General features: G+C 44.7%; 1 protein-coding gene across 1 annotated transcript in view; it reads left to right on the top strand.

Annotated features, from left to right (window-relative positions):
* The window catches only part of TMTC1 (transmembrane and tetratricopeptide repeat containing 1), a 127,767-nt gene that overhangs the window by 42,064 nt on the left and 72,982 nt on the right, over window positions 1-12,721 (top strand). Inside the window, exons 5-6 of the mRNA XM_010159175.1 lie at window positions 24-105; window positions 977-1,080. Of these exons, the coding sequence (XP_010157477.1) occupies window positions 24-105; window positions 977-1,080 (186 nt within the window). The remainder of the gene's footprint in view (window positions 1-23; window positions 106-976; window positions 1,081-12,721) is intronic.

The following is a 12,721-nucleotide window of genomic DNA, read 5'->3' as shown; positions in this document are numbered from 1 at the left end:
ATATTTGTTTCCTTATATTTCAGCTACCTGACTGCAAATAACAACCAGAATTTCTTGTATACTGCAAGGCCTTTTTTGAAGAGAGCTGCTTTGGTGATAAGCTACGTAAGTACAAATGGGCTTGACTGTGTATTTCTCTGTGTGTGACGAGAAAGAACATTGCATGGTAGTATCCCAAAAGACTTGGAAAGCTTAGATGGTAGATCTTAACACAAAGTTAGTCTTGGAAAACAGTCTAGAAAACTTCAGCTGGAAGAGACAAGAATACTGCTGTGTTTTCAGTTCAAATTTTCTTTTAATTTATAGTGGTTGCGTGTTTAACCATGTAATCATCTGGAAGTATTTCCTGCCCTAATACAGGGGGACTCTCTGGCGCTGGGCTGATTTCTCAGGGGCACGCTGTTCGTTTCAGTGCAGGGCTGGGTAACAGTCACAAGAAAGGCTCTGCCTGCAAATACCTGCTGCTCGGTGCTCGCCAAACAAGACTTGTCATGTCGCTGGGGAGAAAACAAGCACCTTCGCGGGGGTGTGCAGCTCTCTGTGCTGCTCTAGGAGCCACATCCCCTTGCTCGTCCCGCAGTGACAGGTGGTTCCCAGAAAGGTGGAGGAGTGCCAGCCCGCAGAAGTCCTTCCAGGGATTAGGGATTACACAGCGTGAGAAACACCGATGGAGCTTGTCTTTAGACCTATGCCAGCATGAGGGAGTGATAATAGCTTTTAAGACATCAGCCTCATCTTTCCCACTGTGTGAAGGCAGAGGTCAGTAGCAAAACTTTGCAGGATGACAGATTGGTCCTTCAAAATGCTGCCTTTGTCACGGGTAGCTGAGATATGCCAGTTGCTGTCAGTAATGCACACGTGAAAGCGGTGGGACGTTGCTAGCGTAGCACGTAGAGACCTGTCACAACAAACAATTTGTTAGAGGCCTTAGTTATTCTCAGTAGTGCATTGCTAACCACGATGTTGTTCTTTGAAGGTGATTCTCATGTTGTATTTCCGCCTCTGGATAATGGGAGGATCCATGCCAATGTTTTCAGAGCAGGACAATCCGGCTTCATTCTCACCGTATTTACTGACAAGGTACAATGCCACTAATCAAACGAAAGTTTTCAAAAGTGTAATCTTGACAATATTTTTTCCCAGCACTAAAATGTTTTACAGATGGCAAATGAGAAGACTTGTTTTGTTGTCATAACTTAATTACTTCTCCTTATTGCTCCAGCATTATTTGAACCCCCCAAAGCCTGCTCCGGGTCCTGTAGAGTTATATTACAGATGGTTTCTTACTGGAAAATGTGTGCTTATGTTTATGCAGAGCCCAAAGCATATAGTTTAATCACCTAAGCACAGCACCACAAAGCCCAGGGACTGAAGCCTAATCCTAAACCTTAAAACTGTCTGCTTCTGAGGTATGGGATGAAAGCATTCAGTTTTGGCTTCAGCTGAAGTTTGTATAGAAAGGGGATGACCGTGCCTGTTGGTGGAATATCAGTGCCTGACCAGTGATATGAAGGTGGGACTCTGGTAGTGCAGAGTACTGACCTACTACTGCATGAGCATAAGGTGGGCTGCCATGGATTAATTAAAACCAACATCTTTTGGTTTATGTATCTTTTTTTTAAGACACATAAATGCTTAGATTTGGTAAAAATGTGTTGTGAAGTGTTGTTTTCCTTACCTGGAACCCGGTGTGTGGTTAAGTGGACTCATACCACATCGCTCTGGCTCTGCTGGGCCATACTAGAAAGGCAGGGGCAGCTGTGACTTAGCTCTTCCTCCCAGATCTAACCAGACCAGTGCTCTGAGAAGGTGTGGTAGGAAGTTGTTTTCATCTTAAGGCAGGGCCATGTGCATAACTGTTTGCGCTGGTTAGCTACTGAACTGGAGAAAGACACTTCGGAGGCTTCTGCAGGAATTTCCTCATGTCTCAAATAAAATGGGAACAGACCTCCTCTGTGTCATTTTCTGGCCTTGCTGGCTCCCCATTCCAGCAGCAGAATTGCAGCTGAGACACAGGATAAGATCAAGCAATCCTTATTCAACATCTGCAGCAGAACCGGACTGGATCTCATTTGGGAGACCTTTATGATAACGTGACAACAGCTCCTATTACCATCAAGGCTAAAAGCACTTCCAGGAAGCATGTTGTCGGATTTGGAAAGCTCTGATCTGTTCGCAGCACTTCTGGCAGAGTCATTAATACCAGACTCTGTGCGGCACAGCGTGAAGGATTTGCTGCTGTCCCTTTTTTGATATGTTTATGCTGAGATGGGGGTCATCAAGTCATAAATGATACTGGCCTGATTCCACTTACGGATTCTGTGCTGCAAGTGTCTTTCGCATGTTTGTCTCTTCACATCTTGTAATGACGGGAAGGTTTTTTAAACCTAAAAGCAAAGTCATTTTTGGGGTATGAAACAGTGACTATTTTTACCACCGGCACTGGATATTATTAACAGCCTTATGAAAGACAAGTGAGAGTGCTGCTGACTGAGGTCCTCCCTGACCCAGCAGCAACCCTGGCTTCACCCGCAGTCCAGTAACACCTACCTGCTCCAAGCCCAATTAAGGAAACCCTTGCCAGTAAAAATCAGTATTATTGTTCTGGGGGGATTCTAAAACCCTGTAGTTAGCCCAGCTCTTGCACTTATGCTGAGCTTGATCTTAATCCCCACTTTAGCCAATTTACCCAGAAGCCTGTATCTTCCATCCAGAAAACCCGTCCCTTCAGCAAGCCCGGATGCCAGCCGTCATGTGCCTTTTTAAAATGCAGAGTTAAATTTAGCTGGTCAACTCCTTCTCTGCTGATCTAGCACCAGCCTCCCATGGCTGATGCTCAGGCACAGGTCCTGACAACAGAAGTTGAAAGGAAGGTTTGTTGCCGAATCGTGGCTGGGGTCCAGTCAGGAGACAGGTCTGGAGGCAAGGCTGCAACACTGGCCTGAAGTCCGTCCAGGAGAAAGGACTAGAGACAGAAGTAGAGGCAAACAAGAGTGTATGGTCTGAGGGAATCCATCCAGGAGACAGGCTGCCTACAGCACAAGTCAGATGTCCATTCAGGAGACAGGGCTGAGCTGAAATGGGGCTCCTAGAACAAGGGGTATTAGGTGTGGGGTCAGGGGAGGCTCATCAGGGCTCTGACAACCTGTTGATGACCTTCAGTACCTGCTGCTTGCACGGACACGGATATTGTTCCTGACCTTCTGTGATGGTCCCCATCCTCACCCTCCAGGTATTGTGGGATATAGAAAGAAGCTGGGTCCAGAGCTTCTGTTGACCTTAATCCTAGTCACAGGGCATGAGCCTTCATCTTAAGTTTGAGGTACCCACAGAATCTGCCTATAAATTCTTCTTTCCGATTCTTGTTTTTCCGAAGTCAAACCTTAAGCTGACCACTATCTTGAACTTGCAGCTAAACAACCTGGAAGAAGCCAAAACCCAGCTATCCTGATCCCATGCACCATCCTAAGTCTGCAGGATCCACCTGGCAGTGTGTTAGGCTTGCTCAGCAACACATTCCTGAACCCAGACCCTAACCCTTCACTTCAAAATACTCTGTGACCCACCAGCTGCCTTCAGAGCTAGCTCTAGGCCCAGCAGAGCTGCTGACAGTAGTCTTCTTGTTGGACCTGAACTGCCATTCAGTTTAGGTGCAAGGAAGGGGGAGGCTGAAGAGAGAAGATTGTTTTTAAAGCCTGAAAAACTGTTGTAAGCTGAGTAAATTGCTTGAGAGTGGATTTGGAGGTGGTACATCTTGCTGGCCCTGGTGCTTTCCCAGCTGACGGATGTCCTGTCACATGGGAGAGTTTGTGGTTATGGCCCAGCCTTTAGAGAAGCTGTTAAGCAGTGCATGTTCCTCAGTTGTGGACACTGACAGCAGCAGGATATGAAGAGTTGGTGTAATAAGCTTTTAATGAGGTTTTCAAAGCAGTACTTAGGTTGCAGAACTGAATTAAAGCCAAGATGTTATTTGCAATTTGGGTTGAGTTGGGAGGATGGGAGTGGAAGAATTAAGTTTGGTGTCAAGACCAGAAGAGAGAAACTGCTTGAAACTAGAAGAAAGGCCAGTGTTGGGTGGTGATCTTGGGGTACTAACACCTTAACTGTGGATGAAGCAAGGGTCACTGTTCGCTCTGGAACGAGCAAGTTGTTTTATAACTCTCTGAAGATCACACAGGACACAAATGGGAGTTTCTGTTCACAAGCAGTCATCTTTATTTGCACTGAGCTGGAAGTGTGGTTATTCTGCCTGTCTTGCCAGGGTAAACGTTACGGTTTTCAACAGAGTTGAAAGTTATTGTAAGACTTAGCCTTCCTCCTAGCCCCACGGGGTTGGCCGATGATAGCAAGTGGAATGAGAAAAGAAAAACAATAGTTTGGAAATGTGTGGCATTTGTGAAATGCATGAAGTTAGAGCTGGAGCTGCGGTCTTGGCTGACATAGGATGAACCCAACGGAGTATTGTTAACTCTTGCAAGGTTTCTGTGTCAGCTGGTGAGCTGTGCAGTCATGGCTTGTCCTGGGGCTGGTGAGGGTTATTGGAGTGTGGGTGAGATTTGGGCTAGGTGTATATTATGGGTCTCAATAAAAAGTATTGAGTAGTGGGGTCAGATTTTGTCAGCTCTTACGATTCTTGTAGTGTAAATTAGATGACTGAGGGGCACCCATGACTGCATGGAGGAGGGAAGCATGCGGAAATTAAGGTATATCAAATGAATCTAAAAGGAGGTGGGTTCAAAACAAGCCAAGGAGTTGGCTTGCAACAGGTAGTTGATCTGGGGAGTCCTTTCCTGCAGGATGGTGTGGGTGTGCTGAAAGTTTATGCAGGCTGATAGAGAGATTTGTCAAGTTAAAAAAAGAAATCTAAGCTACTAAATATGCAGAGACCACATCCAACTCGGGGACATCATGCTAACTAGAAAATGGAAAAAAGTATTGTGTTCTTATCCTGTTCTTACGTGCTTTGCTAGGCATTAATTTTTGCTCAGTGCTGGAGGGAGGATGCTGATCTGCACAGATCTTTGGTGTGGTCCAGTTTGGCTTTAGAATATGACTGTGTGTTCTGTGTATCCTGTCTTCAGTCTTGGACAACACAAACATATACATTAAAGTAGACAGAGAAGTGATTTATTTAACCACTGGAAGAAGAAATGTGCTGAAATAGTAAGTTTTTCAGTATTTCAAAGGGAAAAAAAAGGTATCTGTTCAGTATGTTCACTACATTACTGTCCTTAAAATTACAAGTGAATAGGGATGCAAATGAATGCTTTGGAAGTCAGAATATGAATGCTTCAGTTCCTGCAAGGTACTAGGTTTTTCTAATATTATCAAATACCTTAAAACTTCAGTGAGATAAATGAAAGCCAAGTTTCTGTGTCCTTCAGCGTGTTGCTTGGCAAGGGTGATCTGAGAAGATGAAATCTGTCCATCACTCCCTTTCTCAGCAGAGGCAGAAATGAAGGTGTTGGGAATCCTGCTATTGGTAAGCGCTGCCATTAGAGCGTCTCCACGCAGGCGGTTGCACACTGCCGCAGAAGGGATGTACCTTCTCCACTGACCTGCCTTAAAAAACACAGATTTCCAGTCATTGTGACTTGCCAGCCTGGAATCTGCTATGTTGCAACACCAGAGTCAATCCCCAAAACTCTGTAGCAACATTCCTGTTTGTATTGGATGAAAGTTGAGGAAGAATGCAATTAGAAAGGTTTGGAGTGCTACCCAGCTTTGGGTAAACAGTGTACTGAAGCGCAGCTTGAGTGTTAGCAGGGCGTTGAGAGGTGGGCTGTCATGCTTCAGACGATTTGCACAATGTTTCTTTATTCTGCCACTCTTGAGGGGAAAGAAGTAGGAGGCCTCTGAATAAACATATTGTATTAGTAACACCATAGTAAGAAAAGGGAAAAATCCATTGTACAGCATGTCTCAAGGTGTGTGAAACAGATTAAACCCTACCAGTAATTTCAAACTAAGCAAATGTTTTTTTAAAGTCTAGCTTCAGGATCTAAATTATATTAATTTCTGCTGGTGTTTGCCGTGTGACGTCCCTTGGCTGATCACTCTGGGCATGAAGCAGGCTCATTTGGATTGTTGCATTAAATAGTTAATGCATTTCTGCAACCAAGACTGCCTTGAAATAACATTGTCCTGTGGTTGAACCGCATCCTCTATAAGCTGGCTTTCTGCATTTCTTTGCTGTTTCAATCAGGTAAATGAGAATTCAGTGCCGCAGAAAGCTGAAGAAATGCTTATACGTAAAAACTGGCACGTGCTCCTTTTCACAGAGATTTGTGACTGTTTTCAGGGCAATGCATTTAATCATCCCAGTTGTAACTCCAAAGGGAATGAACTACTGAGAGGCACACAGCTGACCTGTGCTGGAGAGGTGGGTCCCTGTGCCAGCCGGTTCTGCTAAGGCAATGGAAGTCAAGCGCAGCAACTACTCTGCTGGGATTTGCACTGACCGTAGCGTAGGAAATGACATTAAAATGGACACCTGTGATATCAGTTCTTAATTAGCCAGGCTTGCACATGCTTCCCGAGTGGAAAAGTTCTGCCTGCTTTGTCACTGCTTCCTACTGTGTGCCCTGTTCAGCCCTACACATAATCTCTGCAGGCACCCAGCATTCACTTCTAGACAAAAGGGTGAACAACAGTATCAGTAAGAATCGCTGTCGTGCCCACCCAAGGGCCAGACAGTCCATATGTTAAATGTAAAATGTATTTTTTTTATTCCAAAGGGGCTGGGGGACAGGGAGAAGCCTATCTGGAAGGTGGTGCTACAAAAGCAAAGGCCATCCTGCAGTAGCAGGTTCCCAGAGGAACCTGCTTTCCCAGAGCCACGTGAAAGATTTCAGCATCCCTTTCAGTTAAGTTTTCTTTATTTAATGAGCAAACCCAGGTAGGTAGTGATGCTCTGGAAATCAGCTTGTTAGGCATTTTTAATGGATCACGGTGTTTACTGCAAGTGCTGGTTATGCAACAGGACTTCCCTTCCAAAATCCAGCATATGGAGTGGAGGGGGTGCAGCCCAAGCAGAGGCCGTTAACTCCTATAGGCAATGCATTGTGGTTAAAAAACCCCAAAAAACCAAACCAAACCAACCAACCAAACAAACAAAAAAATCAAAAAACTCCAAAAACTTCTATGCGGGAGGGCTAGACCACGGCCAGTCTCTGAGGCAAAGCAGCGTGTCCGGGGCATCCTTTCGGCTCCGGCTGGTGACGGGTGGGTAATGCCCTGGGGTACAGTGGACCGTTCCCAGAAGCGTTATCACAGCGGGTTTATGAGCTCTGATTTTTAATTTCCTGAGGATCAGCTGCCAGTATCTCAGCGGCTGTCCAGAGGACCCGTCGTCCCCTGCCGCCTTAGCGAGCCTCCTCTGAAGCAGTCGCCCAGCAGCGGCTGGGAGTTCAGGCGTGTGACTCTGGAGCGTGCTGTGGTCGGTGCCGAGCCGAGCATCGTGTCTGATCACAAGGCACGCTCTCGCCCACCGCATGCTGGGCTCTCCGGAGGGAAAACAGTACGAGATCAATCCCAGGGCTTCCAGCATTGAGACTCTGACAGCAGGCTCAGGTTTCACTGGAAATTCTCAGGCTCTTTGAAAGTCTTTACTCTTCAAGAATTCGTTATTTTTCAGATTCTTAGCCACAGAGTTGAAACAACTGAGAGTGAGCTGCTCACCAGATCAAAGCTGTTCAGGCTGTGAAGCTATAGAGGACGCCGTAGTCTGCCTTTCCCCCTGTGCCCCTGGTGCACACAAACCCACCTTCCAGAGGAGTTACCTTCCTGTTCATCAAGCTGCAGCTGCCTGTTTATCCACATCTTTCTTCCCTACTCCTCTCCTCCACCGACGGGCAGCTCTTTCCCCCTAGATGTAAAAGTTGTGATGATACTCTTTCCAGTTACAAGTATTTTCTGTCTAGCTGATACTTGTATTTGGATGTTAAATTAGAATTAGTCTGTCTGTTGCTTGTTCGTGTAGTCTTACGCCACCGTCACCGAATGTGCTCGGTAGACAGAGTGTGATTTTTCTTCTAAGGCTCTGAAAAGAAAATGTTTAGGCTGACAGTATACAAAGCAGGAAAATAAACTCGTGGGAAGGTATGACTGGACTGGCAGTTCCCCAGGGGAAGTGCAAATATGTCCAATTTTAAGACAATATCCTTAAATACCACCACCTGGTTGTAATTGCAGCCACATGTGTCCTAGGAGGACATTATTGTGAAGCAGCTCATCAAACACGCTTGGGTTTAAGGCTTTGTAGAGGATGAAGAGAGCCTTGAGCTGGAGTTGGTTCAGCTGTTAGTGGAAGTGAGAAGCTCTTTTCCCTGGTAAAGGAGCTCTTCTCACACTTACAGGGAAGTGAAACCTCAGTCCATGGCAGTGCAGAGGTCATCTTCTCAGAAGAGGCTTAACAAGGTCTGTAACTTCTGAAAGGGCAACTACTATCGTCCTGCTTCCCTGTCAGATCCCTCCCTTCTTCCTACACAGCCTTCTTTTCCCAAATATCAGTTAATTGTAGTTATCATCTGTCTTCTAGATAGGTCAGGTTTCTTTCCTAGCCAGGAGAATATTTTGCCTTTGCTTTGGTAAAGTCTCCAGTGCAGGAAAATCTTCTACTTGTGGGTGGATACCCCACTGGGGTTTTTGGGGTAAGGTTGTTTTGCAGGAAATGGGATGAGTTATCCTAGAACTGGGTAGGTGTTAGGCTGCACTGCTGTATAGACCTAGAAAGAATAGGGTCACTGGCGTCTTCTTTTCCATGCAGCTTTTGTGGGGCACGGCCTGAGCCTGCGATCACTTGAGTAGCACAGTTTTAGAAAGAAATCTGTGTCTCAGTTGTTGGGAGCTGGGGAAAAAAGCTTAAAATGCTCCAAAATCAGAAAGCAAATGGAACTCCTTATAAATTTCTATACGTCTTGTATTTTTTTTAGCTAGTCTCTCAATTCTCATGTGCTCTGATTGCCTGGGTTTGGCAGAGCTGAGACTTGGGCTTTTCCAAGCTCGTTAGTCTCTGTTACAGCAAAGGGTAACAGACGATCCCTCAAGTATTTTTCTGTCATATTGTTTATGGCTTTAAGTAGCACCCTTTACTTTCATTTTTGCAGCAGAAGCAATCAGTTCAGATAGTGGTTTTCTGCAACAGGTTCTAGATATGAGTCATCCTGTATTTATCTCAAACAAAGCACGCAACAGTACATTTAAACTAAAAAAAATATAAAACTAAACAAACTGGATTGCCATGACAACATCTGCTAGCTACAGGAGGAGCTGTGTTTTTCTGAACATGCCAGAGATGCTGAGAAGTGAAAAGAAACACTTGATACCTGCTGAAAGTTGGATTTCTATGTTCAGTTTGCAAATTTAAAAAAAAAAAAAAAAAAATTATTCTGCTGTAAGGTTGTTAACCAGCCTGCAGGGAAAACGGATTGCCAATTAAGAGGCAGATTCTTCCAATCACCTCACCAGTAATACTCTGTCTTGCCTGGGATTAACTGATAGGGAGAGAGATGTTGCAGGCAGGTGTTTTTTTTTTTCTCCCATGGAATTCCAGCAGACATGAACAGCAATATAGAGAATATCATTAATTTAAAATGTAATTCACTTAGTCAACTAATTAAAAGAAAATACTTCTGTTTCCATTTGCAGGTAGGCCTCTGAAATGTAATTAGCTCCTGGAATGATTCCATGAATCTTCGAGTCTTTTCAAAATTTGCAAATTATTTCCGTGATGTGTCAGCTTTGGTGAGAAGATTCTCCCAGAGTTTGTCCTGCATTTAGCTTTGTCCCTGGTTAGCCTTATGATACGAGAGCCACAGGGATGTGAAGGAATATCACCTGCTTTTGAGAGCCATAAGTAAAAAACAGCACTGAATTGTCAGTAGCTATTATTAGCATCCTGTTATTTTTCAGTTCCTAGTACCTAGAATAGAAATAGTTCATAGTGCTTTATTTTATACACCTATCCCTCATGTTCAAGAACAGGTTACCAATACAGAATGCATATCCAAACTTTTGCTTGGGTCAGAGCTCACTCAGATTTCTTGCAGCTTATAAATGTCTCTTAAAATTAGGCAGTGCCCTCCTGGATCTTGCTTCCGTGCCTGCTGGTGGCACATGCACGTTCAGTGAGGGAGTTCAGGCATGTCGCTGAGAGATGCGGCCAAGGGTTCTTCAGTAGGGTGTCTGGAGAGGCGAACCAGTCGACTGTGCATAGATGGTAATGACTGTCACAGCCTTTAAAATAGTTCACTGCTGTTGGCAGAGCATATTTAAGACACTAATTATTGCCGTAATGGAACGGAGCGATTGCCCATCTCCTCTGGGACCTGCCTTTGGCACTGAGTTGTGCACATGGCTCCCAAGGAAGACACAAGCTGCACAAGCACGTGGAAAGAGAGACTTATTTACAAACCTCTCCTGATCAGGGCATGTCCTGGAGTGTGTCTTTTCACCTTCAGCAGCAGTCTGTCCTAACCTTCCAGCAGAAACGCATCATTGCACACTGATGTGGCTACCCCGAATTCCTCTTAAAATTTGTTAAACTGACTCAATCTGTTATGGCAGCAAACTGTTTATTTATTCTGTGCTCTGTAACAATTTATCTGCTCCTGCCTTATCAAGAAGATGCAGAAAAGCAACTAGTCTGTCTTTAACTGCAATGCTGCAGTTTGCAAAGATACCAAATGTCGTCCTGTTCCTTCCTACCCAGTGGCCCAGCTTAAGTAGGGGAGGGTTGCTGGTGTGTGTTGTGCTTTGCACACAAACTTCCGTGAATTTTGTGATGCTTATTGAAAATGGGAATATGCCAGGTCATAAAATGATGCTCCCTCCAAAAACTGGGCTATCCTAAGGCATATGTGCAAAACTAACTCAACTGCCTCACATATACACTTGCAACCATACCATACGCCATGACGTTATGCAGATTGGCATAAATGGACGTGCTTTTTCTTTTAAAAGTAAAGCTAGAAATGAATCTCAGCTTGGCTTTTAAGGAAATAACTGTAAATAAATACTGGCAGCCTTTTCTGAGCTGGTGTTGTATGGAGGCTGATACAGAAGTCTCTGTTGTATCGTGGCCGAGCAGAGGTAGGGCTAGGCCACACATAACATCATGAGTGAGCGCCTTGGCGTGATTAAGCTCCACCAGATTTTGCATTGCTGTGTTTCTCTGTGATGTGGGCCAGAAGAGAATTGGCTTGGTGACTAGAAAAGGCATATTTGTTTCTTCAGAAATGGAGAACAATCAAAATGGTAGGAAGAGTTTATGTAAAATTAGATTATGTTTTTGAAGGATGTTTTTAAACAGAAACTGGCTTTTTAATTGCTGTCTCTGTTAAGAGAGAAGATGGATTTTTCTATCACTTTCCTCCTTGTTAACTACCTCAGGGTGAGAAGGGGAGTAAAACAGTGGGGTGGAAGAGAAATATACCAAATGGCTGAAAACCGTAAAAATGTGGGAATGTTCCATTTTCCATCAGAATTGGGAGCTTAGAAAGATTTGCTGGGAAACAGGAATGTGCCTTTTCCACAGTTTACAATGAAATATTATTCCAGCTATGTAAGCTCCCTGCTTTTTGGGTTGCTGTGCTGCCCGAGACGTTTGTTTTTCAGATGAGAAGGGAAACTGATATCCTGACTGTTTGTGGTTATTTAAAAATGTTTTCACCAAAATTTGGGTCTGTTTCATCCTTGTGTCTTGGCCCAACATCTATCTAGGAACCTCTCCCCTGCCTGCCCAGAGTCAGATTTAGCTTCAGTGTCTTACCCCTTCTGCCACAAATATAATCTAATGTTGTAAGGGGCTATATTTTGACCCTAGAGCCATGTTTGTAAGTGGTGAGTGAAACAATCTTCTGTCTAAATGGTTCTGCATCTCTCGGGCATCTTTTGTTATCATTTTAATAAACCTGCTAAGGTACCATGGCAACAGGGTGTGATAACAACAGCCAAACCAGGCTCAGATGGAAGAAATCCTGTACAGGATAGAATATACTTTAATTTCTTTTTCTGTATTTGCCATCTTTGGTGCTGTGTATCATGTGGATTTTTCCATTTGCGAGCCAAGGAAGGGTTTGTCAGTTCTAAGGCTGTCACAGTTTTGCTTGGTTGAGTTCATGATTGTTGGAATAATCTCCAGTCTCTTTCATACCAAAGTATTTGAACTTCTGTAAATGTGGTTTGAGGGAGATGTGCTTTTGGGCAAGTAGGTGCCAAGTAGCAAAAGGCTGGCAGGGAGGGGAGATGCTGGTTTGTTTTGGTTTTTTTTTTCTTGTTTTCTTTAGCCCAGTTCCAAGTACAATGTTCTTGTTCAGTCTTCTGAAAGCCCAGCATACTTCCTAGAGGGCAGCATGGTTCCCCGTTTCCATTCTCCACTGATTTTTCTCTCTGTTGAGAATACCAATTAATGAAGATTACAACAATTTGAAAGGCTCCCTGCTTCTTCGTCACTTCTGTGGCCATCTCATGCAAGCTGTCCCCAGCTCAGAAAGCCAACCGTATCCTGGGCTGTATCAGGAGAAGTGTGGCCAGCAGGGCGAGGGAGGGGATTCTGCCCCTCTGCTCTGCTCTGGTGAGACCCCACCTGGAGTGCTGCGTCCAGCTGTGGAGCCCTCAACATCAGAAAGATATAGAGCGGTTGGTGCAAGTCCAGAGGAGGCCATGAAGATACTCAGAGGGCTGGAGCACCTCTGCTATGGGGACAGGCAGAGAGAGTTGG

This window comes from Eurypyga helias, unplaced genomic scaffold (genome assembly GCF_000690775.1).
Source record: "Eurypyga helias isolate BGI_N326 unplaced genomic scaffold, ASM69077v1 scaffold2499, whole genome shotgun sequence".
Classification (NCBI taxonomy): domain Eukaryota; kingdom Metazoa; phylum Chordata; class Aves; order Eurypygiformes; family Eurypygidae; genus Eurypyga; species Eurypyga helias.
The sequence above is the reverse complement of the archived record's forward strand: the minus strand, read 5'-3'. Positions and strand labels throughout refer to the sequence as shown.